This window comes from Lynx canadensis, chromosome E2 (genome assembly GCF_007474595.2).
Source record: "Lynx canadensis isolate LIC74 chromosome E2, mLynCan4.pri.v2, whole genome shotgun sequence".
NCBI lineage: Eukaryota > Metazoa > Chordata > Mammalia > Carnivora > Felidae > Lynx > Lynx canadensis.
In genome coordinates, this window is record NC_044317.1 from 50,713,155 (window position 1) to 50,739,392 (window position 26,238).

At 55.1% G+C, this 26,238-nt stretch overlaps 1 protein-coding gene across 2 annotated transcripts; it reads right to left on the reverse strand.

Moving 5' to 3' along the window:
* Window positions 1-473: 473 nt before the first annotated feature.
* Window positions 474-25,723, reverse strand: EML2 (EMAP like 2). Of its 2 annotated transcripts, XM_030297776.1 has the most exons (22): window positions 25,518-25,723; window positions 22,745-22,963; window positions 22,530-22,653; window positions 22,233-22,337; window positions 20,324-20,352; window positions 19,782-19,911; window positions 16,377-16,526; window positions 15,766-15,835; window positions 15,556-15,666; window positions 14,258-14,353; window positions 13,243-13,377; window positions 12,171-12,270; window positions 8,581-8,735; window positions 8,302-8,427; window positions 6,765-6,896; window positions 3,776-3,843; window positions 3,392-3,480; window positions 3,056-3,153; window positions 2,536-2,623; window positions 1,830-1,925; window positions 1,059-1,189; window positions 474-730 (listed from the first exon to the last, which is right to left on the reverse strand). In XM_030297776.1, exons 1-22 carry the CDS (start codon window positions 25,687-25,689, stop codon window positions 605-607), a joined length of 2,550 nt encoding a protein of 849 aa, XP_030153636.1. In that variant the 5' UTR covers window positions 25,690-25,723; the 3' UTR covers window positions 474-604. The 2 variants fall into 2 exon arrangements, with proteins under 2 accessions (XP_030153636.1, XP_030153637.1); XM_030297777.1 differs by lacking the exons at window positions 22,233-22,337; window positions 22,530-22,653; window positions 22,745-22,963; window positions 25,518-25,723 and adding an exon at window positions 20,862-20,939.
* Between the last annotated feature and the right edge of the window lie 515 nt (window positions 25,724-26,238).

A 26,238-nucleotide genomic window follows, 5' to 3' on the forward strand; every position in this document is an offset into this window, starting at 1 on the left:
ACTTGCAAAAGGTCAGGGAAGGTATGGAAGGAGTATCCTGATTGCCCTCAAATCTTTGCTTCAATGGCCCTAGAGCCCGGAGGCACATCTGCCCTTCCCTATTTGGCAATGTGGGCCAACTGAGCTCTCTTTTGGTCCACGTTAGAGCCAGCTTGGTTTCTGTCAACCTCAAAGACCCATAAAGACCTAGGTAATGGTCCCCCATCACACTGTGATAGACACACACACGCCCTGCTGCCCCATACACATGCTTAAAGACACTGAATCTGGGGACACACACACACACACACACACACAGACCCTCGCACTCCATTTCAGTGCATGTGTCTTTATTTCTGGGTGATATAAAAGAATAAACTTAAAAAAACACTCCAAACCAAACACCTTAATGGCTCCCCCAAAGCAATGTGCCCCCTCTCCCCCCCCCCCCGATAAATAGAGACTTCTGTCAGTCTACCCTCCCACCCCCATAACCCCCTCTGCTATAGACATACTCTGGTTATATATTACTCTACTCGGCAATAGACATCTCCCGAAAATAGAATTCCTGCCCCGTCACCTGACCCTATCCTGGCCCCATGTGCCCAGGACTCTCGTCCCCAGTTCAGACCACCCGCCACTGCAGCACACTGGTGTCCTTGCCCCCTGTGGTCAGGGCCACGCTGTCATCGCACAAGAAGGCCACATTTGTCACGTGGCTGCTGTGTCCGCCATATTTGTGGCTGAGGGCCTGTGACAGGGAAAGAGAGAAGTGAAAGAAGGTGATCTGTCTCGTTCCTGGCTGTATCCCCTGTGCCAGGCACATAGTAGGTGCTCAAGGAATATTTCTTGCATTAATAAGGATCAAACAACCAAAGCTCCCGGAATCGCAGACACTCAGAGCAGAGCGTTGGCACTCTGGACTCTGAAATTTACCGACTTTTAGGTTAAGAATGACCCTTGGGCTCAAGCCACTGCCCTCCTCGTACAGATGGGAAAGCTGAGGCCTGGAGAGTGCCGCCTCAGTCTTGCCCGCAGTGTTGTCATCCCCACCCTGCCAGCCCCCCCGGGGGACTCACTCGGGGCTGACAGCAGGGGTAACTAAACAGGTGCACTTTGCCAAAGTCATCAGCGGAAGCCAGCAGCTTCCCGTCATGGGAGCGGGCCACGGCATTGATGTCGGTACCGTCGGCTCCCTCAGACCAGATCCCTGTGGGCGAGATGAGGGGTGGGTGGTGGTGAGCGGTCAGCCTGGGCCAGGGACCCCTGAGGTGAGCAGGCCCCAGCCCCGGGCTCCCTGCCTTTCTCCCAGCCAGCATGGCTTGTCGGCAGCCAGGGAGGAGAACTGGAATCATCTTTTGTAAATGTGTATCTGACCCTGGCCCTCCACCGCTCCAAACCCTTCTGTGGCTCCCTGGTGGCCTTGGAGAAGGCCTGGGCTTCCTAGCACGACCTCTGAACTCTGCCTGACCTGGTCTGCCACGCTGCTCCAGCCTTGTCCTCCCTAATGCTCCCCTTGAACTCCACAGCGATTTAGCCATCCTGCCTTCTTGGATTTCTCCAAATGCCAAGTTCTATGCCACCTCCAGGCTTTTCGTACAGGGTATGATTTCCTATCCTAGGGACTGCTTTCCTTCTTCACTGCTTCCTCATCCTCCAGGTCCAGCTTCGATATCCCCTCCTCCAGGAAGCCCTCCTTGACTCCCTCCCAGGCTGGGACCAGATGCCAGCCCAGTCTACACCGGTCTCCGGCCCTGGGGATGACCAACAAGAGACTATGAAGACCACCAGAGAAGGATGTTGCTTGGAACCCCTGTTCTCAGTGGGACCTCCCCCATCCCAGAACTTACCAAACACCCCAAATCCCAGGACGCAAGTAGCAGTGGCCCATTCCACATTCCTCACAGCATCGACACTAGTGATCTGCTTACAGGTAGCCGGGTCCCCTGGGGCAGAAAACAGGGGGAGGGGTTCAGAGCAGAAAGAACTGGGTCGCCTGGGTGGCTCAGTCGGTTGAGCGTCTGACTCTTGATTTCAGCTCAGGTCATGATCTCTCGGTTTGTGAGTTCAAGCCACACGTCAGGCTCTGGGCTGACAGTGGGAGCCTGCTTGGGATTCTCTCTCTCTCTCCCCGCGCCCCCACTTCCAATAAACTTAAAAAAAAAGAAGAGAAAAGAAAAGAAAGAAAGAAACAATTACTGACTTAACCCATCCATTTTATAGTCAATGGGCACTGAGGTCTGAGACAGGAGGCTAAGGTCCTAGGGTTTATATTCCACCTCTTCAGACTTGGCTGAGGGGACTAGATCCTGGGTGGTGACACCCCAAGCCTGAGCAGGGGCATCTGCTTAGAGACCTGTACCCCACCCATCCCACCAGGAAGGGGAGGCAATGGGAAGCCAGGAGGCCAATCAGAACAGCCCCTGAACACAGGAGCCAGAGGACGGAGACTTGAAAGCCCCTGCTCCCTTCCTAGAAGTCAGGGAAGTCTATGTAAATCGCACACGTAAATAGGGAGGCTGGAGGAGGGCCGCCTTCGGCTTTCAGAGAACTCACAGTACAGGATCTCGTAGTCCCCGGAGTTGGTGACGAAGCAGCTGCTGTCCTGGGCCCAATCCAGGTGGGTGATAAAACTGGAATGGCCCTGCGGAGGGGGAGGGAAGGGGTGGAGTTAGAGCTCAAGCGGGTAGGATTAGACCAGGAAAAGCGGAAGGCAAAATACACAGGTAGGGGGAGAACACAAGGGGGCTAAAGGAAGGATACACAGCCTTTGGAGCGTGGGGGCGGGGCCAGACTACCATGGGCGGGGCCAGACTGCGATGGGCGGGGCTAGACAGAAAGGGCTTAGAACACAGGGGGAGTTTAGAACGTGGGCAGAGCTAGACACAGAGGGGCTTATAACACGGGGGTGGGGGTGGGGGGTGGGGTAATGTGTGGGCGGGGCTATAAGACTCCTGGTTGTGATCAGGGCAGTCAGTAGAGTGTTGAAGCTGTGCTCCCTTGAAGTAGAAAATTGGTTAATTCTGCGGCCCCTGGTAGGGGTGGCGGCGCGGGCTGGGGGCCACTGCCCACTCACCGAGCACTTGCCCAGTCGGCTGACCTTGCGGCCGCCCTGGTCCACCGTGTACACGTACACCAAGTTGTCGTGGGAGCCCACGGTCAGGTACGCCCCGTCTGGGGGAGGGGGAGGGGGGGGCTATGAGGAGGCACCCAGGCTCTACCCCCTTCTCTCTCAGCTTCAGCCCCCGCCCCCGCTATGCCAGACTCCTCAGCTGTCCCAAGCTCCATCCCCGCTACAGTCCTAGACCGGCCCCTAGGCCTTGCCACATAGGTTCTACTCCTTCCCCCTGCTAGTAACTGAGCCTCAGTTCCCAGGCCTGGCTGCTCCAAGATCCAGCACCGGGCCGCTTACCTGGAGAGAAGCTGACCACTGAGATCTGCTCATTGCCATCTGTGTGGATAGCCACCAGGTCGTGGGTCTCCGTGTCCAGCAGCAGCCATCTTTAGGGAGAAGGCACGATTGGGGAGGGGGTGTGAGCTGATCTGGTGCAGCAGGGGGCTGAAGGGGGGGGGGGGTCGGGGTCGGGAATCTGAGGGGCCTGAGCTTGGGACCCCAGAAAAGATTTGGGAGAGAGGCTGACTCCAGACGAATACTGAGAAGCAGTCTGGTGAGCAGGCTGTTAATTGCAGACTCTGTGGGCTCTGGGGACACAGGGGAAGGGAGGTTTTGTCAAGGGACAGTTCTGGGAGGGAAGGGAGCAGAGAAACCCTCTGCAAATGCCCAGCTCAGCTTTACCTGCCAGTCACTGTGCCCACGGCCAGGACAGAGCCACTGGGGTGGAAACCAGCAGAGCGGGCAGGGTCCTGAGGGGAGAGAGAGGAGGCAGGGCTGAGAACTGGGGTCTCCGGCCTATCTGGCTATTCCCCTACCGCAGCCACAGACACCCCAAAACCATCCTCCAGTTTTTGTTTTTAAACTGTGTTCTTCTGGGTCTTTTTTTTTTTTTTTTAATTTTTTTTTAACATTTATTTATTTTTGAGATAGAGACAGAGCATGAATGGGGGAGGGTCACAGAGACAGAGAGGGAGACACAGAATCCGAAACAGGCTCCAGGCTCTGAGCTGTCAGCACAGAGCCCGACGTGGGGCTCGAACTCACGGACCATGAGACCATGACCTGAGCCGAAGTCGGCTGCTTAACCGACTGAGCCACCCAGGTGCCCCTGGGTTTTTTTTTTTAATATTAAAATTTTTCTTTTAAAACACATTTATTCATTTTTGAGAGACAGAATGTGAGTGGTGGAGAGGCAGACGCAGAATCTGAAGCAGGCTCCAGGCTTGGAGCTGTCAGCACAGAGCCCGACGCGGGGCTCGAACTCATGGACCGTGAGATCATGACCTGAGCTGAGGTCAGACACTTAACCGACTGAGCCACCCAGGCACCCCTTTTTAAAATATTTTTAAGTGTTTTTTTGTTTGTTTTTTGTTTTTGAGAGACAGAGAGAGCGAGCAGGGGAGGAACACAGAGAGAGAGAGAGAGAGAGAGAGAACCCTAACCAGGTTCTGCAGGGTCAGCGCAGAACCCGGTGTGGGGCTCGAACTCACGAAACTGTGAGATTGTGACCTGAGCCGAAATCAAGAGTCGGTTGCTTAACCAACTGAGCCACTCAGACGCCCCCCAAACCATCCTCCTTTCCTGTGTCAGTTCAAACACAAAACAGTCCTGCTCTCACTGTGGACTCTAGATCCATTTATACTCCTGGTCTAAATTCTCACAGCTTTATTCATCTGTGACTTAGGTAATTTTCTAGAAGTGAGATTTTTTGGGACAAAGGATAGCCATATTTTGAAGGCTTTGGAATGATAATGCCAATTTGTTTTCCATAAGATTCTATCAACTCATTACCAGGCACGTCCAAGTGTCTGTTCCCCCACATCTTTATTAAACACCTGGCAAGGGGTATCACCACTTCTCGAACGCTGGGGACGTTTGGTTGGTGCGCAGGCAATAGAGCATCTTGGAATCAGACTCGGGTTCAAACCGGCTCTGACACTTCCTAGTTACGTGACACCAAATAACCTTCCCTGTCTGAGCCTCGGCTGCCTCATCTGGCCAACGGAGAACATCAACGTGTGCTCCCCGGGATTCTTCTAAAAACAAGACGTAAAACAAGACGTAAAAACAAGACTTACCAGCAAGCTGGTAAGTAAAATGGCTTACAGGCAGCACTCGACAACGGTTGGTTTGGATTAAAATCGAACCGTGATGATTTTTACCTTATCAAGCCTGTTTCCAAGTGGGGATCTGTCATCCCCACGGCCTTGTGGAGGTTGCGAGAAGTTGAAAGGACGAAGGGGGTAAAATGCTACGCCAGTTTCTCTGGGCGCGGTCAACAGACTGCCGGAATCAGAAAAATCTACGGGAGCGTGTTAGAAACTGCAGGTTTCCGGTCCCAAACGCAGACCTCCTGAATCAGATTCTCTGTGGGTGGGGTTAAGAGTTCTGTGTCTCCTAGGCGGTTTGACGTCATAATGAGGATTATTATACGTGGCCCTCACAATTTCCAGAACATACCATCCCTGACTCAAAGTTCAAAGGCCATCAAGTGTCCCAGAATCAGAGGTAACCCTAGATTCCTTGAGCGAAGTCTCAAAGCGTGGTGTGGGGGATACGATGGAGTGACATTCTAGTGTCCCATACTGCACAGGTAGGGGAGCTTAAAAACTACACTGCCCAGAATCCCTTGCAGCTAGGGTCCCACTGGGATTTGGGTCTAACAATCCGTTGCGCTTTTGTTGGCTCTGGAAGACAGAAAGCAGAGGGCCTGCTCTTCTATTTCCGCTCATCATGGGGGCTGGGAAAGCAATGGCATTGGCTATGATCGTGAGCCGTCGCTGGCCTTAAGAGGAAAGGGCACACGGGCGCCTGGGTGGCTCAGTCGGTTGAGCATCTGAGTGTTGACTTCAGCTCAGGTCACGATCTCACAATTCGTGGGTTCGAGGGATTCTTTCCCTCCCTCTCCCTCTGCCCCTCCCTCCCCTCCTCTCTCTCTGTCTCAAAAGAAATAAATAAACTTAAAAAAAAAAAAAGGCAAGTACATGGAGTATCAAGTATACAATGCAAATGTAGCCAGCACTGGGTTGCTCTAGAGCAAGACCGTCTAACAGGAGCTTCTGCGATGCTGGAGACGGTCATTATCTGTACTTCCCAACATGGTGGCCACTAGATACATGCTTGAAACGTAGCTAGTGCAACCGGGGAATTGAATTTTTTTTTTAAGTTTGTTTATTTAGTTTGAGAGAGAGAGAGAGAGAGAGAGGATGAGCAGGGGAGGGGCAGAGAGAGAGGGAGAGAGAGAGAATCCTGAGCAGGCTCCATGCGGAGCCCGACTCAGGGCTCAAACCCTCGAACCCGGAGCCCGACTCAGGGCTCAAACCCTTGAACCCGTGAGATCGTAACCTGAGGCCGACACCAAGAGTCGGATGCTCAAACGACTAAGCCACCCAGGCGCCCCGAATGCTTCATTCTATTTACATTTTAAAGTTAACTGAAGTGTGACGACCGACCCACCCGTATTGACCAATGCGGCTCTAGAGACAGCCCTTGCAGCGACCACAGCTTCCCGCAGCTGTGACAATGGCATTCTCCTGACCCCGCCCTCCTGACAATGGCAGGGGCAGCGGCTCCCCTGGCAGATTGGTTTGGTGCCCTGAGCCCTGACATACGGAGACAGGCGCTTGTGTCAGAACAGGGTGCCGAGCCCCCCTCCCCCCAGTCCCCTTACCTCGATGATCCTACTCCACAGGGGCCGGTGGGACTCCGCACTCCACAGATGCACCAGCTTATCCTGCCCGCACGTCACAAACTGTGCCCGGCTGGGGTGCGTGGCCAGACCCCACAGTTCTTCCACGTGACCCTGGAGGGAAGGGGAGACGGCAGCATGGAGCCCGCCAACCCGGGCCCTTTCCCCACCGAGCCTGGTCCCAGAAAGAAGTGCCAGGCCGGTCCCGGCGACACAGGTGGGGCCACAGGTGACCCGGGGAAGGCCCTTTCTCCAGTCCGTCTGAAGGAGGCCGGGACTTGAGCAGACCCTCGCCCCGGTGTGTGGCTCGAGGTGAATGCTCCCCTTCTCTCCAGGCCTCTGCTGTCCAGTTTGCACAACGCAGGGCAAGAGACATGCTGGGTGGGAGCTGGAGCCTTGACCGGCTTGAATCGGGTGGTGTCCGGAAGGCTGTGGGATCCCATGGAGGGCACTCAGCCTGGTGAATCTGACCTCAGCTCTCCCTTACGGACTGGACAGGTGCCCTCTCCCCGGATCCTCAGTTTAATCTTCTGTAAAATGGGGACATCGTTGTGCTCGCTTGAATCATGGATGGAAGGTGTTGAGGCTAGTACAAAGCGCTCGCAAAATGGAAGTGGCTGTTATTATTATCATTATTAATAACGTGTGCTAATAATACGCTGTTAAATAACAACGAACACTGATAATATAATTGTTGACGTTAGTATAACGATGCATGGTAATAAAGCTCTAATATATATTGACCTATTCATAATATAATCAACGATGTGTAATGTGGATGCTATTTTGGGGGGGTCTCTAAGGTCCCTTCTGGGAAATCCCTCTGATCCTGGTTTTCCTTCATGTTCCAGGGAGACCAGAGCCAGAGGGAGATCTAAATGCAGCAGCATGGATCTCAGCTAGCCTGGAAAAGGGGAAATGCTTGCCTCACATCACACAGCTAACCAGTAACAGGGCTGCGATCTTGATCCCAGGCAGTCCCGCTCCAGAATTCCTGTTCCTGACCATCCTACTATACAGCCCCTTGGCGGGGCGGTGGGGGGGGGGGGGTGGCGCTGGAGTGTTAACTGGGTGTGGATAGGGTTTTGGCACGCCAGGATGAAGGCGCGAACATGTGAGCTGCAAGAAGAAAAACAGGCCCACTCCAAAGGGCCTTCCCAGATCTCAGGAGGTGTGTGGCCCAAGGTGCATGTGGCCCAGGTGACAACCTGCCAGGACACTTACCAACAGAAATGGACACCACCCCTGATCAGAAGCACAGGGGGTGGCCCGGCTGCGGCGGGGTCCTGGGGACCCTCTGCTGTGCCAGCGGGTAACTCGTTGGCTGCTGGAGCAGGGGGGTTCTGGGGCAGGGGTCCTGGGACAGGGGTGGGTTTACGGGGTGGGAGCAGGTAAAAGGGAAGGTGAGTGGAGTTTGTCAGGCCAAGGGATGGGGTGGGGAGGTGAGGAGAAATGGAAGGAAGTGGGAAGAGAAGAGGAGAGAAATGAGGAGGAGGGCAGGTGCAGGAGAATCGCTCACCTGGACGAGCAATGAGAAGCCTGTGTGGACAGAGCCCTGCAGGATGCAGTTGCGGGTGGTCCCCACGTACAGCGTGTCTCCCCGACCCTCAGCCACAGTGCGCACCGGACCGAAGTCCTCTGGGACCTGAGGGTGAGGTTGGGGGCATATGAGTGTAGGGCACAGGCAGAGAAGGGGTGAGGGAAAACAAGCTGGGGAGACGAGGGTCCATTAGGAGCTGGGGTGGGGGGGATGGGAGGAGGTCCCCTCACCTTCACACGAGGCTGTCCCCCTCCTCACCTCTACCTCCTGCAGCTTGCTGTAGTCGGAACCCCAAAGGACCACCCGTCGATCACGGCCCCCTCCGGACACCAGCGTCCCGTCCCGCAGGGCGCAGAGCCCAAACACACCGCCATCGTGGGCACCCAGCACCGCCTGTGTGATGCGGTTCCCACCTGTGGGGGCAAAGAGGGGTGGCCAGGGAGCAGGGATCAGCATGGGGGGGGCTGTCCCTGCACTGACCCCTGCAACACCTCCAACTCTCAATCCTACATTCAACCACTCACTTACCTTTCTATCCACCCTTCCACCCACCTGCCCACTGCCCATCTATTCAAATACCTTATCATCCATCCATTAAACCATCTGACTAACATCTACCCAGTCACTTTTGATCCATCCACCCACTCACCCATTCATTCATCCACTCATCTACCTACTGGTCTGTTCGCCCATCTATCTACCTATCTACTCACCCACCCACTCACCCCCTCATCCATCCATCCACCCATCCAGTCCAATCCATCCATCCAGCCACTTACCCACCCATCCAATCGATCCATCCATCCATCATCCGTCCATCCATCCCCCTATCTGATCATGTACCCACCCATCAATCTACCCAACCATCCATTGATCCATCCATCCATCCATCCATCCATCCATCCATCCAAACATCCATCTATCCATCCATCCATCCATCCATCCACCCACCCATCCACCCACCCATGTACCCACTCACCCATCCATTATCCATCCATCCATCCATCCATCCATCCATCCCTCCCTCCCTCCATCCTCCCATCCATTCATCCATCCATCCATCCATCCATCCACCTATCTGATCATGTACCCACCCATCAATCTACCCAACCATCCATTGATCCATCCATCCATCCATCCTTCCATCCAAACATCCATTCATCTATTTATCCATCTATCCATCCATCTATCCATCCATCCACCCACCCACCCACTTACATACCCATCCAATCGATCCATCCATCCATCATCCATCCATCCATCCATCCATCCACCCACTTACCCACCCATCCAATCGATCCATCCATCCATCATCCGTCCATCCATCCCCCTATCTGATCATGTACCCACCCATCAATCTACCCAACCATCCATTGATCCATCCATCCATCCATCCTTCCATCCAAACATCCATCTATCCATCCATCCATCCATCCATCCACCCACCCATCCACCCATCCACTCACCCACCCATGTACCCACTCACCCATCCATTATCCATCCATCCATCCATCCATCCATCCCTCCCTCCATCCTCCCATCCATCCATCCATCCATCCATCCATCCATCCATCCATCCATCCACCTATCTGATCATGTACCCACCCATCAATCTACCCAACCATCCATTGATCCATCCATCCATCCATCCAAACATCCATTCATCTATTTATCCATCTATCCATCCATCTATCCATCCATCCACCCACCCACCCACTTACCTACCCATCCAATCGATCCATCCATCCATCATCCATCCATCCATCCATCCATCCATCCATCCATCCATCCACCCACTTACCCACCCATCCAATCGATCCATCTATCCATCATCCATCCATCTATCCACTTGCCCACCCACCCATCCATCCATCCACCTATCTGTGTACTGATCCACCCACCCATTCATCCACCTCTCATCCATCTGTTCACCTCTTTCATTCAACTACTCATTCACCAGTCAATCCATCCTTCTACCCAAACATCCACCCATTTTCCAATCCATCTACCCATTCACCCTGTCAATCTAATCATCCATTCATTCATCCGTTAACCCATCCAATCAACAACTGTGTAACCAGCATTTATTCTGGGCCCAGCTTCATGCCGGATGATACTGGGAACACAGTGGTGACCAAGACAACCTCAGATCTTGCCGTCACAGGGTTCACAGTCCAATTTCAGAAACAGACCTATTACCAGTCAATGACAACCCAAGGTGGTTGGGGCTAGGACAGGGAAAGCCAGGAGCCCGTGGGATCCCATAGAAGATACCCAGCCTGGTAGGTCAGGGAGGGTTTCCTGGAGGAGGAGACAGCTGAACAAGGATCCGAAGGATGAGTAGAAGTCAGCTAGGCCAACAGAGGGTGGAAAAGGGCTGCATGCAGAGGGGACAATGTGTGTAAAGGGAAGAGAGCAAGAGCATGAGCTATTTAGAGAACTACAGAAAATCTGGTTTGACTTCATGTAACATGCAAGGGGCAAGGGAAGGCAGGGCCAGACCACACAAGGTCTTAGAGGCCTCAGTGAGGAACCTGGGCCTTGTCCTGAGGGAACCAGGGAACAATGGTAGAGCTTGGCAAGGGGAGAAAAGGGTCAGATTTACACTGGGTTCTGGAATTTGAGGAGGCAAGATAAATAAAGGCCAAGGACCAGGAAGGAGGCTGGGGCAGGGACTCAAAGGGACAGTCCTCAACTCAGATGTGGTGCCACACGTCCACTTATCATTCTGTCCACTTGTCTTTCCAACCACCCCACCACAGCCCTACGGGATGGACCCAGTGATGGGTCTGGGGATATGGAAACGAATCAGACCCAGTCTCTGCCCTCAGAGAGCTCACAGTCTGCTGGAAAAGACACACTGTCAGTTATTCAGAGCTTATTCTCAGCTGTGTAATTTCAAGGGAAGCTCTGAGCCAGCCAGGTGCCCCATGAGCCTGGGGCTTCTCATCTGTGAAATGGGAATAATATGCAGTGCACCCTTGACTTAGGAGCATAATGTACGTGAAAGCAAACGTTCCCAGGCCAAAACAACTCACTGATTTGTTCATGCCATCCATCTGCTGGGACAACCCATTCTTTGCTTGATTCATCATTCACCCAAAGGCTAGAGCAAGCTTGTATTCACCCCATTAGCGTTTGCTGGGACAATACATTAATCCATTGGTTGGGACAACCATTTATTCATTTCTTCATCCATCCATTTGGCTAGAACAATCAACTCTTTTACTCACTCAGCAATCAATCTACTTCCTGGAACACTCCATTCTTCGTAATATATTAATCCATTGGCTGCGGTAACCATTCATTCGTTCATTCACTCATTCATTCAGTCATTGCTTTATAGATCCACTTCCTGGGAAAAGACCTCTTCATTTATTAACCCCAGCATCCGTCATGGGGACAACCATTCATTCATTCAGTTGTTCACTCACCCAATCATTCACCATTAAGGAGGCCAGTACATTCACTCATTCTTCCACTCACTGAGTAGGACAGCCCCTTCATTCATTCATTGCCTTATTCATTGATTGCTCTGGGACAAACCACCTCTCCATCCACCCACCCACCCACCCATCCACACCCAAGTGGGTTAACCATTCAATTCACTTATAATTCAAACTTGATCCCCACCACAGGATTTGCAGAGGACAAGGGTGGGGAATAAGTCAAGATTTCATGGAGATGGGGATACTGGAGCCGAGCCTTGAGGGGGATATAGGAATTAGACAAGTAAGGATTTAGCCTGTTTTATCATACATTCCATACAAGCTCGGTCAGAGGAAGGCTTGGCCAAAGGGGGTTCGGGAGGGCTGGCTTGGGTACCAAACAGGTGGAGTGAAACTGACCTTTGCCCCAGACATAGAGGTTCCCCCCCGAGTCCCCGGTGACCACATCGCCACCCTCCAAAAAGGTCACACACAGCACATACTTCGGTTTCTCGTGTTTCTAAGGTGGGGGAGAAAGGGAAGGTGTCAGAAGGTTGCTGAAGCAGAGAGCCTCCCAGAGCCCACCCACCATCCAGGACCGTGGTCAGGGGATCCCCACCATGATGTCGGGTATGAGGCCCATTGTGGGGCACCCCCATCTCCAACCCGCCTCCGTGCACTGCTCATGTAGCCTAGAGCTTCTGACCACATTGTCTCCCTTGCTTACCCCTGGAAGCACTTCCTGCCTCCTCTCTTCACTTTTCTTCTCTGTCCTTTCTCTGCCCCTGGGTCCCCCCTCTCTCTGTCCCTGGCTCTCCCCTGTCTCTGTCCCTGGATTCCCCCTCTCTCCATCCCCGGGTCTCCCCTGTCTCTGTCCCCGGGTCACCCCTCTCTGTCCCTGGGTCTCCCCCTTTCTGTCGCCACTCTCCCCCGCTCTCCCCCTGCACTGTCTCTCCTCCCCTTTCCTTGCCCATCCTCTATCTCTATGTTGCTCTCTCTGCATCTCCCCACCCTCCCCTCAGTATCTCTGTCTCATCTTCACCTATGCCTGGTGTCCTCCGGGCCTCCCTTTTTGGGGTGGAAGCTCCAGTTCTCACCCACGGCAGGCGAGCCCTGGCAGAGGGGCCCCTGCACCTTCTCTCCCCGGCCCTCTGCTTCCCGCTCAGTGTCTGTTTGCCTCAATGCGCATCTCTTTCAGCCAGTTGGCCTCTGACCTCCGTGTTTTTCCACATTATGGCCAAGCACAGTACTGCCTATTGAGTATTTACTATCTGCTAGGAGCTACTATGGTCTTCATCCGCTGAATCCTCACAACTTTAGACAGTTAAGGAGGATGATCCTCATGGTATGGGATAAGGAAACTGAGGCCCCAGCAGAAATTCGGCATCCTCATAATCTGGGACCCTCTGGGACGCTCTGTTTTGTTGTCTGCCCGGGTGTCCCTACCTGTCTCCTTCAGGGCCAGCCTGTCCCCGCACCCCGGGGCACTCACCTCAAAGAGGCCCTGCCGTTTGCTCAGGCTGCCCCCCTCCAGACTCCAGAAGTAGATGTGGGATTTTCCGCAGGTGATGAGCACGGTGGGGTCTGTGGGGTGGAAGGTGGCCACCAGCACGGCCTCGTTGGAGCACTTTGGAGAGTGGGGGAGATTCAGAATGAGGACCTCAAAGCCACTAGGGCCACCCCGTGTAGGACCGCCCTATACAGCTGCATGAGTTGTGCACTGCACAACCTACTTGCCTGTGTCTTTACTATACAGGCAAGCTAAAATACTGAAGGCAGGGCCGGCCAGCAAAGCATTACTGCCACCTTTATCAACATGACAGCAGATCTTGGAGAGCCTCAACTCTGCATCAAGTGCTGTGCTGAGTACTTTATCCATTAACTGCTGTACTCCTCAAAGCGCTCCGTGAGGTACGGCTCATTAGCGCTCCCCATTACAGGTGAAGTGAGGCGCAAAGAGGGGAAGTCACTTGCCTTAGGCCACACAGCCAGGTAAGAGTCAAGTCCAGAATTAATTCACATAGGTCTGACGCCAGAGCCCAGCCTCCCAACTACTAAGTCTCTGTCCACAAACTGTGGGCCCCAATCCGGAACCTAGGTCTCCAAAATAGGCACATGACCTTGGGCAAGTAGCTCTCCCCTCTACCATGCCTCAGATTCTTCCCTAGAAGTCAAGCCACCACCCAGAGATGCAAGTCAATGTCCTGGATGTCACAAGGCTACAGTCAGTAGCTGCCTTGCATCGACCTTTTTGTTGTGCCTGGTCTAGCCACCCCACATCCCAACATCAAAGCCAAGGCCCTACTAGGAAGATGCTACCATTATCCCCACTTTACAGACGAGCAACCGAGGCTCAGAGAGGGCAAGCCGCTTGCCTGAAGTCACACAGCCACCAAATGGCAAAGCTTGGCCTTGAATGTGTGTCTGATTCCAGACTCCTAACCACAGAGATCCAGCCAGTTCCACAGAGGCACCCCAAGGAGGCGGGGTGAGAACGGTCACCCCACCTTGCCATCCACCACCTTGGCCTCCTTGGCCCAGTCCCACACGGAGAGCATGTGATCGTTCGATTCGTCCACTGCACAGAGCAGGTTGCCTCCATTCTAGAAGGAGGAGAGAGGAGGGGGAGTGGAGAAGGGGGGTCAGGATCCACCCCTTCAACACTCTGCCCACACAGGAACTTCCCACTCAGGTCTGTTTTAAGATTTTCAAAGCTCCTGGCCCACATTAGATGAAACACATGCAAATACACTCCCTGTCCAGCAGCCATGTACACATCTTAAAGGGCTTCTAGAACTTTCCTTTTGAAATGACTCCTCCCTAAGAAATTCATCTCATTTACCCTCAGTTACTGTTTCTCTGCAGGAATCCTGAAACCATCTAATCTGCATTTTTATATGAAAATGACTTTATGCACACAAAATGAAATGACTTTTATGCACACAAAATGAAACAACCGAATTACTAAAATGTTGGGTGTTCACACCTTTGGTGAAACAGGTTAATTTTGATTTTGCAGGATTCCCTCCTCACCGTACACACACACACACACACACACACACACACACACACACACACACCACACACACACACACACACACACACACACACACAGAGTCAACAAAGTAGCTTTTCTCCACCACTCCCCACAATGCCCTCAAAGATCTCCTTAGGCCTCAGAAAACCTGTGAGGCTCTAGTCCCGTGCTTCTTAGTTTTTATTCCTCAATCCATTGCTGATCAATACTTTGGTAAAATACATTTTGATAAAAATGTGAAATAGGATAAAAAAAAAAAAAGCCCACCCATCACAGACTAGGATGTTGCAGGAAATAGAAATTGCTCTGCAAATTCCTGAAGGCTTACTCTCCATTTCTGGGCTTATCTCGCCCAGACCTGCCACCACCCATCCTGCCGACACCCATCTAGGCTGGACCAGGGAACCACAAGGCCTTACAAGGACCTTTCGCAAAGGAAAGTCGGTGCCAATAATAACGCAACCAGCATGACCAGTCACCGAGGAGTTTGGGGGCAATCAGGACACGTGGGTCCCCTTCATAAGGGCTAAGGGAGCAGCCCTGTAAGGTCACCAAAGGTTGGCCTGCAGGGCGGGCAATTCTGCAGGGGGCGTGGCCTATACCTGTGCCGTCACAATTAAGGCATGCCCCCTCCCCCATCCCAAAGCGCGCGCGCGCGCGCGCGCGCGCGCGCGCGTGTGTGTGCGCGCGCGCGCACCCCTGACTTTGGAGGAGGTACTCCTGACTTTGGAGGAGGGGACAGGCGAAGGGTCCCCGCACAGGACTTACAGATTTGGAAAAGCCCACACAGCACACAGCTCTGTCAAACATCCCCAGGCCCAGCACGTGTAAGGTGGAGAGGGAGACTGAGTCCCAAATGCGCACGTGGGGGGGTAGTGGCTGCAAGGAAGAAAGAGGCCTGTTACCTGGGGGGCCTGGCTGTCTGCCCCCACCATCACCCCACCCCAGTCTCCGGTCCCTCCTCCTCCAATCTGTTACCTTCCCCTCCTTAGAGGTGCCTGCCACCTGTCCAGTGGCAATGGTGACCATATCAGGGTGGACAGCCAGGCTGAGAAAGGAGACAGATGGACAGGGCTCAGTGGGAGGGATGGGGCTCAAAGGGGGGCCCAGGACTCCTCCTCCCTTAACAGGCTGAAGTCACAATGCCTGGCTATTCATCCCACAGGTTGGTTGAGTGAGTTATTCAGCCAATAAACATCGATTTAGTCCTTCTGTAACAATAAGGGGCTACTCTCCAGGTACCCAGCCCCGGAAGCAAGACTCCGTCCTGGGGCCTCTTAACTCAAATGCCCATACGGCTCAGGACTGTACCCAAGTGGTGGCCAGGGGAGCACAGCCATCAAAAGGGGCTGTCGCTGCCTGGCTCCCACCCTGTTAGGATCATCTGGGGCGCCAGCTAGGAGTCTCCGAAAAGAAGTGAAAAATCCAGGCATGTAAGTGAATTCACCGACCTTTAAAATACTGATGATCAGTCCACATTTTTTTCCCGAATTCAGCCAGTAGGCCAAGCAAAGGCCTGGCCACAGCCACCTACCCGCCCCCCCTCCTCCCCCCCTCCGCCTCCAAGAGTGGCCCCTCCCAGGCCTCACCATTTGATGTCATCATTGTGGCCCAGGTAGTGGCGCTGCCTATGCTCCTCCACACTGTACAGCACGGCCACGGAGGCCACAAAGTACACTATCTCCCCCGTGGGCAGCAGGTAAAGGTTGGCCCGGCAGTCTCGGCCTCGGTAGCCATAGCTGGAGATGCCCGGGGGCCGGTTAAGGAGCCTGTTTTGCATCGCACGTGCCAACTCAACACCTGCAGTGAGGTTTTCCTGATTCCACTCAGACCCCGTCGGGGGGGGGGGAGAGGGGCGGTTGATGGTACTCCCCCCTTAATATATCCACCAAAATATTAACCCCCGTGGGGCACCCGGGTGGCTCAGTCGGTTAAGCATCCGACTTTGGCTCAGGTCATGATCTCCCGGTCTGTGAGTTCGAGCCCCGCATCGGGCTCTGGGCTGACGGCTCAGAGCCTGGAGCCTGCTTTGGATTCTGTGTCCCCCACCTCTCTCTGCCCCTCCCCCGCTCGTGCTCCTTCTCGCTCTCTCAAAAATAAATGTTAAAAAAAAAAAAAGTTTTTTAAATATTAACCCCAAGAACCTGTGACTATAACCTTCCTTGGAAAAGGGAGTCTTTGCAGATGTAATTAAGGATCGAAACATGAGATTATGCTGGATTATCTGGGTGGGGCCTAAACCCAATGTCGAGTACCCTTATAAGAGACAGAGAGGAAAAGACACCGAAGGTCACAGGGGTGTAGGTAGGACCCACATGAAAATCAGAGGTTGATTGGAGTGATGTGGTGTGGCTATAAGCCAAAGAACCTCAAGGACAGCCAGCAGCCATCAAATGCTAGGAGACATAGATCAAATTCTCTGCCAGAGCCTCTGGAGGGAGGGCGGTGGGCCTGCTGGAACCTTGACTTTGGGCTGGGAGAGAAAATCGTTCTGTTTTAAGCCACAGAGTTTGTGGCGATTTGTTACAGCAGTCACAGAACGGTAATACAACCCCCCCCCCTTCCCTCCAGAAGGGTCCTGTTAACACTAAGTTAGCTCACATCTGCTCAGAACCTCCCCATGAGTTCCATCTCAGAGCAAAAGTCAAAATCCTTATGAAAGCCCGGGCATGAGGTCTAGCCTGACCTGGGCCGGATTCCTCAGTCCTCAGTCAGGCTCCACTCCCACTGGCCTCCTGCTCTCTGTCCTCACCTCAGGGCCTTTGCACCTGCGGTTCCCCCTCACCTGAGTACTCCTCCCCCTCAACTCTCCATGGCTCCCTTGCCTCCTTCAGGTCCCTGCTCAACTGTCAGCATCTCAGAGAGGCCTTCCCTGCCCATTCTACTTAAAACTGCAAACTCATGCACTCTCACTGCCCCCCCCCCCCGCTCATATTTCTGTCATACACTCATCAGAATCCCACACGGTTTAACTTGGTATAACACGGCCTAACTGTCTCCCCAACTAGAGTATCTGCTCTGGGAGGGCAGGGATCTTTGTCCATTTTGTTCACTGCTCTATCCCTGGAGTCCAGTGCCTGGGACTGAACAGACATAGGAATTCAGTATCTGATGAAGGAATGGCTGACACACCCCCCCCCCCATTCAGAACTTTCTGTGGCTCCTCCCACTGGCCTGCCTGGCCCCTTCCTGGCCCCAGTAGGGCTTCTGCCCTCCTGTGCTCTCTGATCTTGGAGTTCCTCAAAATGCCAAGATCTTTAGTCCAGGCCTTGGCACTAGCCTTTCCCTCTGCCTAGTACATTCTACCTGGTCACCTCCTCAGAGTGGCCCTCATGCTCACCTCCTCCTCCGGCCTCATGTCACTTAATAATTGCCTGGTTAATTTGTTAACTGTCGCTATTTCCCAATGAGGCTGTGTGCTCCCAGGTGGCCAAGACTGGGCTGTTTCATTCACTCCTATAACTCCTCCTCTGGGAAGCCCTCCGTGACCCCCAGGGCTGGGGCAGTTGCCCTTCTGGGTTCCCCCATCCCAGCCCTGCTCACTGTGGATTATCACTATCAAAGAGTCTGTCCCCACACTCGACTAGGGGCCCTAGGAAGGCAGGCTGTCATGATGACCCCTGGGTGCCCAGCTCGTGGCCCCAGATGTTCAGAAAATATCTGAATGAATGCTGCCATATGGGTCTCGACCCCACAGAAATGGTCCCGCCCTGCCGTCATTTCAGAGATGGGGCATCCGAGGCCCACACTGAGTTTTGCAGTCTCAGCGGACCCAGCCTGGCACAACAGCTTAGTGTGCTTTGATTCTCATAGATGTTTCCGGCTCTCTCGAAAAGACTCTGGGCTCCAACATCCCTGCCTCCACTAGAGTGGAAATCAAGGCCGAAAGAAGAGGACGGGGCCTGGGTCCCTAGGCTGCTGATCTGGAAAAAGCGTGGGCCACGGAGGCAAGAGTTCTTGCCCCAGAACTGGTCTGACTCCCGAGGACAAGGCTCAGTCCTTTCCTTTGGACTCAGCTTTGTCATCCAGACAGTGAAGGCAGCAATTGCCAAGCTGCAGGCGTCAGAGGGCTCTAGGAGGCCATGGGTTGTACAAATACACTCTCAATGCTACAAAAGAGGAGGATAGTTATCATTCACCGTATTTACACATAAAACCATTTAGAATGGCGCCTGGCATCTAAGTCCTCAATAATGAGCAGTTATTCTTTGATCAGTTCCTGTTTATGGGGCACACGTCATGAGCTCAGCACCTCTATACCTCCTTTCCCGGCACTATGAATCTGAAATCCTGAAACCCATTCTTCAGAGGACGCGGCTGAGGCACAGAGAGGCGAGGTGATTTGTCCAGGATCACACAGCCCAGCTGGGCTGGAGTTTCAATCCAGGTCTGCCAGGCTCCAAAGACGGGGCCCTTAACCATTTCCAACTTCTTCTGTTTCTCAGATACACCTAGGTCGCTCCGGCCACAGAGCCCTCATACCTGCCATGCCCTCTGTCTGGAACATTCTCCTTCTAGCTCTTCCTATGCTGGCTCCCAACTGTTCAACTCACAGCTCAAATGCCCCCTCCTCAGAGAAACACAGTGACTCTTCCCACATGACTTTAGGTTCCTGTGTTCCCAGCATTTATTACTTAGCTGGAATCACCGTGTTTATTTAATCACAGGCTTCTGTTATCATCTCTCTCTTCTCCTTTAGAAGGTGAGCCCCAAGTGACCAGGGCGGGACTGTAGAGGAGAATCTGACATATGGAAGGCACTCAGCAAACATCTGCTACTTTAGTGCATCGTAAAAAGGTCATTTCAACTAACCTGCTTTCCTCGGCACCGTCCTGACCCCAGGGTCATCCTGACCCCTCAGGCCACAGGGGCCTGCGAGTGTGATTCAGTGCAAAGACCCTCTCTACCGCTGAAGTCCCCTACCAGAAGGGTGTTGGTCTCTTCCAGACTGGGGGATGAGGGGCAGGGAGGAAGGGATTACAGCAAAAGGATACACCCAGTCCAGCTTGAGCCGGCTGGAAGGCAGCTCAGAGCGCGCGTCGAGGCTGTAGGTGGGCGCCAGCTCGGTGGGAATCAGCATTGGCACAGGGCGCCCCCTCAGGAACATTTTCACGGAGCCCTCCTCTGCCAGGACACCCCCAGAGGTCAGGCGCCGCCACCAGCCCACACCCCAATTCCCTCTCCCCTTCAGGCTTCACTCAACAACAACACCAAAAATGCATGGAGGGGCACCAGGGTGGCTCAGTCCGTTAAGCGTCGGACTTCAGCTCAGGTCATGATCTCCTGGTTCACGAGTTCAAACCCAGAGGCAGGCGCTGTGCTGACAGCTCAGAGCCTGTTGCCTGCTTCAGATTCTATGTCTCCTTCTCTCTCTGCCTATCCCCCGCTTGTGCTCTCTCTCTCAAAAATAAAGATATAAAAAAAAATTTTTTTTAACGCATGGGGAAACTGAGGCCAGAGAGGCAAAGGCTCAAATAGCCACGTCTCCTGACCTCCAGCAATCCCCAACCAAGCTCCTCCCCCTCTCCCCACTCACCCATGCTGAAGATAACTTCTTTGGTTTTGCTGTCAGGAAAGGGGAAGAAAAAGCGCCCTAATTAGCAGACGGGTCTGAAAAGGGGAGAAACCACTCCCCTACCCCACCGCTGCCCGGAGGTCTCTGATGAATAATGGGGGCCGAGTAAGAGGCGGAGCGCTGCCTCTCTGCAGGCCGTGTGCTTTGCTCGGTTGATCTTGCAGAGCCTAAGACACAGGCCCAGAGAGGCAGTGATCGCCAAAGATCACACAGCACGAAGTGGCAGGGACGCGATCCTGGAAGACGGGAGTCACCAGGGACCCCTCCCACCTACTCAGCACCGCTCTCCCAGAGCTCCCCACCCCCAGTCCCACGGTGCCCCAAACTTCAAGCAGCAAGGGAAGCCGAGAAGGTTTAAGGGAAGGGGCGTGTCTCCACATTCCCTTCGCCGGCGGAAAGGGGTGATAGTCGCGGACCCGGGTCCCTGGCGAGGGTGGGGGGAGCCCCGGATCCAGGCCCCGGGAGTGCAGGGAGGAGGGGGTCTGCAAGAGGGTCTCACCCAGCTCCAAAGCTACTCATGGCGGCGGCTGGCGGAGCTTCGGGGCCGGGGGTGGAGCCGGGACGGGCTCCGCCGCTTCCGGCCCTGGGAGGCGCCCGCGCCGCCGCGCCCTGCCCCGCCCTCCGCGGCCGACCCCGGGAGCCGGCCGGTCATTCTGGGTCTCAGATCCCGGGCCGTGGGGTCCTGATACCAGGCTCTTTTGGGGGTGGGGGTGGGGGTGGGGGAGAGTGTTGTTTGAGAACAGGACTAGGGGGCGTGTCTGCCTGAGTTCAAACCCCAGCCCTGCCACTTGCTAAGCAGTGTGGACAAATTGCCCGACCTCTGCCTCGGTTTCCTCCTTTTAAAAATGGGGGTAATAAGAGTACCCACCTCGCGGGGTGATTGCGAGGATTATATTGGTTAATTCATGTCAAGTGCCTGGAGTAGTGCCTAGTACATAGCGTCATGGACGTGTTTGCTATTATTTGAGTGGGGTTGAAATGTGTGGTTTTTGACCCAGTTCCTGCCTTAGTTTAGCCCCCAAGCCCACTGCATCTAGACTCTATCGTTAGGTTTTTACTCTGCCCTGGGCTTCAGGGTGGTCCAGCCTCCAGAGAATTGACCACGCCCCACATTCTGACCACACCCACCTCCCCCTTCCGATCCGTCCCCAGAGTTGACACCTCTCCTGATAATTGACTGCCCCTCCCCGGCCCTCTCCGCGCCTCGGGTCCCGCCAGGCATTCTGACTACGACCACTTTACAGAAATCCAGTCCCTGAGTTGAGTCTGTTCAAGGCCTCCAGGTTGGCCCCGCCTCCTGGTATTTGACCACGCCCCCTGTCGCCCCGCCCCGTCTCTGACAAGCCACCAGCCGGTATCGAGCCCAGTGACCCCCACCCCAGGTTCTGATTCTACCCAGGCTAACACTCTGGTCATGCCCTCCAATTCCAATCATGCCCCCCCAATTCCCCTATTCCCTGCAGAAACTCCCTTGAAGCTTCTGCCCTGGCCCCACCCCTGAGACCCAACAGGGACTCTTTTACTTAATGGCCACGCCCACAAGCCTGGCTCCTCCCTCAATTTCCACTCTGGCTCCACCCAAAAGACCCTAACCATTCACTTCCCCGAAGTTCTAGTCCAGCCCCTTAAGGCTTGGCCACACCCCCCAATGCTGGCAGAGCCCTTGCGGGCCTTCCTCTACGCCCGCGCTCTCTTAAGACTGGTCCCTCCAAGCCTCGGCACTGTCCCCGCATTCTGAACTAGATGACCTCGCCCTGCGGTACCACCTCGTGGCCTGGGGCATCACCCGAAGTTCCGCATCCCCTCTTCCAAACCAAACTGGTGTCCTGGCCTCACCCTCTGTGACAGGACCCCCACCCCAGACACCTACCCTTCCTTTTTGGCGCTGCAATTGCTGCTAGAAGATGTAGTGCGGCTGCGGGGGTCCTCGCGGCGCACCGAAGCCAGGCGCTCTGGTGACAAGTAGCGGCGGGCACTACGAAGAAAGAGCACGTTGTTAGGGCGGAGCCTGTGAGGTTAGCAGGCCAGTGTAAGAGGAGGGCGAGAACCTCCTGGCACTTTCCATTGCCGGAGTTCGGGCCCACGAGCCCATCCCTCGCCATATAAACAGCCTCTGTCTCCCATATGGTCTTGGAGGAGGCTAGAGATCCAGGCTTCCGTGCCTTACCTGCGCCCAGAGGTCGCCTCCTTCTTGGGGGAGGATGGAGAGGTGGCATAGCCGCCCACGCGCCTCGGGGGTCCCGCGCCATTGAGGGGGGTCCTGGTGGGAAGGCCTTTCAAGAGCTGACACACTGGAGGACGGGGTTCCGGGACAGAAGTAGTGAGTGCGAGGTCCGGGTCCCGACGTCTCCCCATCTCATCCCTCCAGTCTAGCAAAGATACCTGAGGCCGTGGTGCCCAAGCGTGGAGGCGCCCGGCCCTTGGGGGTGCCCCTCGCGCGCAGCGCAGCGCCCTGCTCTTCGCACGCCCTCAGGCGACGCAGCGCGTCAGCCAGCGCCGCCTTTAGGACCGCCAGCTCGTCTTCCTGCAGCTGCAGCCGCTGCTCCAGCGCCGACACGCGGTCGTCCACCTCCATGCCGCTCGTGCCCGACAGATTGTCATCTGGAAGGAAGGGTTAGCGCTGGCTGCGGAGACCACTCCGGAGCTCCAGGGCCGGAGGGGTCCGCCCCCCACCCCCACCCCTCTCCCCCCTTCCCGAGTTAAGGCGAGGCCAGCCACTCCCCCTTCCTCTCCCTCAACCTGCGGCCGGGACGCTCAGAGATGGGCCAGGAAGAGGGTTACGAGGGGGAAGGAAATCCCCAACGCTCTCAGTCCTTTGCCCCCACACTCCTCTGCCCGCCCTGGAGATGTGACCTTAGGGAAGTCCCTTACTCTCTTATTTTCTAAGATGCTCCGAGTCAGGAGCCTCTCAGCTCTGGTTTTAAGATTCTATGACTAAGATGCTAAATATCTATGAGTGATATCAGTATTTTTTTTAAACGACACCAACTAATTCCTGGTGACACCAACGTTCTAGAATTGATCCCCGATACTCTCTGACGAATATCAATATTTTATCCCTGGGACTAAAGTTCCCTTTCTGTTTCTTAAGACTTCCCCAGCTAAAAGGTGATGCCTGGTCCCTCCCCTTCCCCTTCTCTCCTCACCGTGGGGTTCGACCCCAGAGAGTCAGTTGCAAGGACAGAGTTTCTGCGGCCCCTGGCGGTAGACTTGGGGGTTGCAGGCAGCGCGTCTCAGACCCGGGAGACCCACTGGGAGATGCGGGCGGGGATCCGGCTGCCAAACTCTAGCCGGACCCTCTCTCCTGTTCCTCTTTTTTTTTTTTTTTTTTAATTTCGCTTCTGTACCCCACGCCCCAGAGTAGGCTCTCCCTCTCCTCTCCAGCCCATGGTACGGCCAAATAACTCCTCCATCACCCCCCAAACACACACCTAGCCCATTTCCCCGAAGTGGGAAGAGCGGATGACTGAGGCATCCCTTTCCCCTCTCCCTCCCAGACCACTCATACCCAGACTCATTGCTGGCCACAACTGAGGAAGACCTGGCTCCCAGCCGGGTGGAAGTAAAGGCGGTATCATTAACAGGGACGGGGCGTGGAGGTCGCACCTGCCATCCCGAGTCGGAAGGCCGCCCCGCCCGCCCGCCCGCCGGGCTCCGCAGTGCAGCCGTCGGTCCCTCCCCTCCCTCCCCCCCACCCTAGCGGCCCAATCGCCAGCCCGGCCTCGCCCGCCCTGCCCCCCACCCAGCGCCACTATGGTCCGGTGCCCGGACCTGCAGAGGAAGGTGGGGGCCTCCCGAAGTCGGAGGAAGGGAGCTGTCAGGACTGAGAACTCGGAAGAAGAGGGAATCTCGGGGTCCTGCCGGTATCCCGTTTTCCACCGGAGGAAACTAAGAACGGAGGTTGGGGAGGCGCGCGGAGACTCGCTAAAGGTCACACGGTCAATAAATGAGGGGCGGGAGGGCCCAATCACCTAGTTGTGCCAGGCCCCCTCCTACCCACCTTTACAGATTCTACCCACCCCCACCTCCCCCAGAGAGAGAGAGAGACAAATTATAACGTTATAGTGAGCTTGCGTGTGACAGGCAAAACACTTAGCAGAACACTGGCTCATGGTAGATGCTCACTAAAGCCAGAATACAATGAACTATTATTATGGTACCTACTGTTCCAGGCAACTCCAGTAATGGTGGGATCCCACCCGTTTTAGGAGGAGGGGAGGAGAAAGGGGATTGAGGCCCAGAGAGATGAAGTTACTTGTTCATGACACACAGCCTTCCGGCAGCAGAACAGCCAGGCTGAGGCATCCTGCCTCTTAGAGGGGCAGAGGAGGACAAAACAAACATTCAGGTCCTCTGCCAACTCCAGTGTGACCGGGGGAGTGAGCCCACAAACTGGAAGATAGTCTCCTCTGGGGGAAATGGATAGCATTCACCTAGGTCCTTCAGCCCCCACCCAGAACGACCAGCTGCATCTTGAGGCCTCGCCCCGTCCCTCCACCCCAAACTCAAGTCCTCTACTCCTTCCTGAGCACTCCCCCAGCCCTTTTGCCCAGAGACCAGCTCTGGTTTCCCACTCTTCCCCTTCTCCCCTCCCCTCTGCCTCCTGCTCCCCCTCATCTGGGCCTGACACAGTGGCTTTTCTGGAAGGAGGAAGGGGTGTCTAGGAAGGAGGGGTGAGTCCCAGTGAGTGGGAGTGGTGGGGGCTGAGGATTTGCAGGTAGAGTGGAGGCTGAATCCTCTGGTTATCCTGCCTGGTCCCACACACTGCCCACAAGCCAACACCAAATCCCACCTCCCCCTAATCTGTCAGTCCCTCTGCCAGAGAGAAGGGGGAGGGTCCCAGAGGATTGAGAGGGGATAGGGTAGAGTTCCAGACCTTCAGGCCTACCCCCTTCGACCCCAGGCTCCTGAAGGTTCTGCCCCCTTCTCTCCATCCAGCCACCTCGGGAGAAGGGGAGGGTCGAAGCGGGTGGGGGACTGGGATCAGGGTTTTGGGGATCAGGAACCTTGCTCTGGGGTCAGGGTCCACCTGGGGGGAGAGAGGAAGATCTTCAGCAAAGGGCCAGGATGGGGACTTGGAAGGAGGAGGTTGGGGCAGGAGGAAATGGGTCCAGCCCTGGGCGGAGCCAGGGTCGGAACTGAGGAGGGGTCTCACCGTTGCAGTATTGAAGCAGCGAGGACGTGTCGTAGAGGCCGCAGAAGGCCGGGCCGCGCTCCGCCATCGCCCCGCCACAGCCACCGCCGGCCCCCCCGGCCCCAGCCTGGGCCCGGTCCCCCCCTCCAGGCCCTGCCTCCCGTTGCCATAGCAACGCCCTTCGTTCCAGCATCCCCGGCTCGGCCCGCCCGGCATCAGGCGGCCGGCGCCGGGCCTGGCACCGGGGTCATCCCCCAGGATGCCAAGAAAGGGGGGTCGGGACACCCCCTGCCAGGCCCCCCCCCCTTGGACACAATCCTTGGACCGGGATTGGTTGAGCCTATATCCCCCCTAGGTACCGTCTGGTCCCGCCCACAGTCTGCGCGCATTCTCTCTAGACCCCCTCCTCGCCAGTTCAGGACCAATGAGAGGCTGTCGCGCAGGCCCCTCAGCCAATAGGGATGCAGAAGGATTGGAAGGGGCAGGGCTTTCGCTGCTTTTCAGCCTAAAGCTCAGCCCCGGGCTGTGAGAGGAAGATAGGGTGGAGGAAGACACTCCCATAACCCCAAAACCTTCTCCTTAATCTTTCGCTGAATTTCCCAAAAGCCACCTCGCAAGACCAGGGCCTGACCCTAGAGCCTCAAATATGCCCAGATATCCACCAGCTCCGCCCTCGAACTCTTATTCTTAGAGTCCTTGTTTATTAGATGTAGGCCCGCCCCCAAGCTCTTAGCTCCACCCC

Coding starts and splice junctions, on each gene's coding strand:
- EML2 (XM_030297776.1), bottom strand. CDS start 25,689: ATGCTGGAACGAAGGGCGTTGCTATGGCAACGGGAGGCAGGGCCTGGA. Junction 8,736..12,170: donor CCTCTATGTCTGGGGCAAAG/GTCAGTTTCACT, acceptor TTGCCCCCACAG/GTGGGAACCGCATCACACAG. Junction 1,926..2,535: donor GGACTACGAGATCCTGTACT/GTGAGTTCTCTG, acceptor TTTCTGCCCCAG/GGGACCCGGCTACCTGTAAG.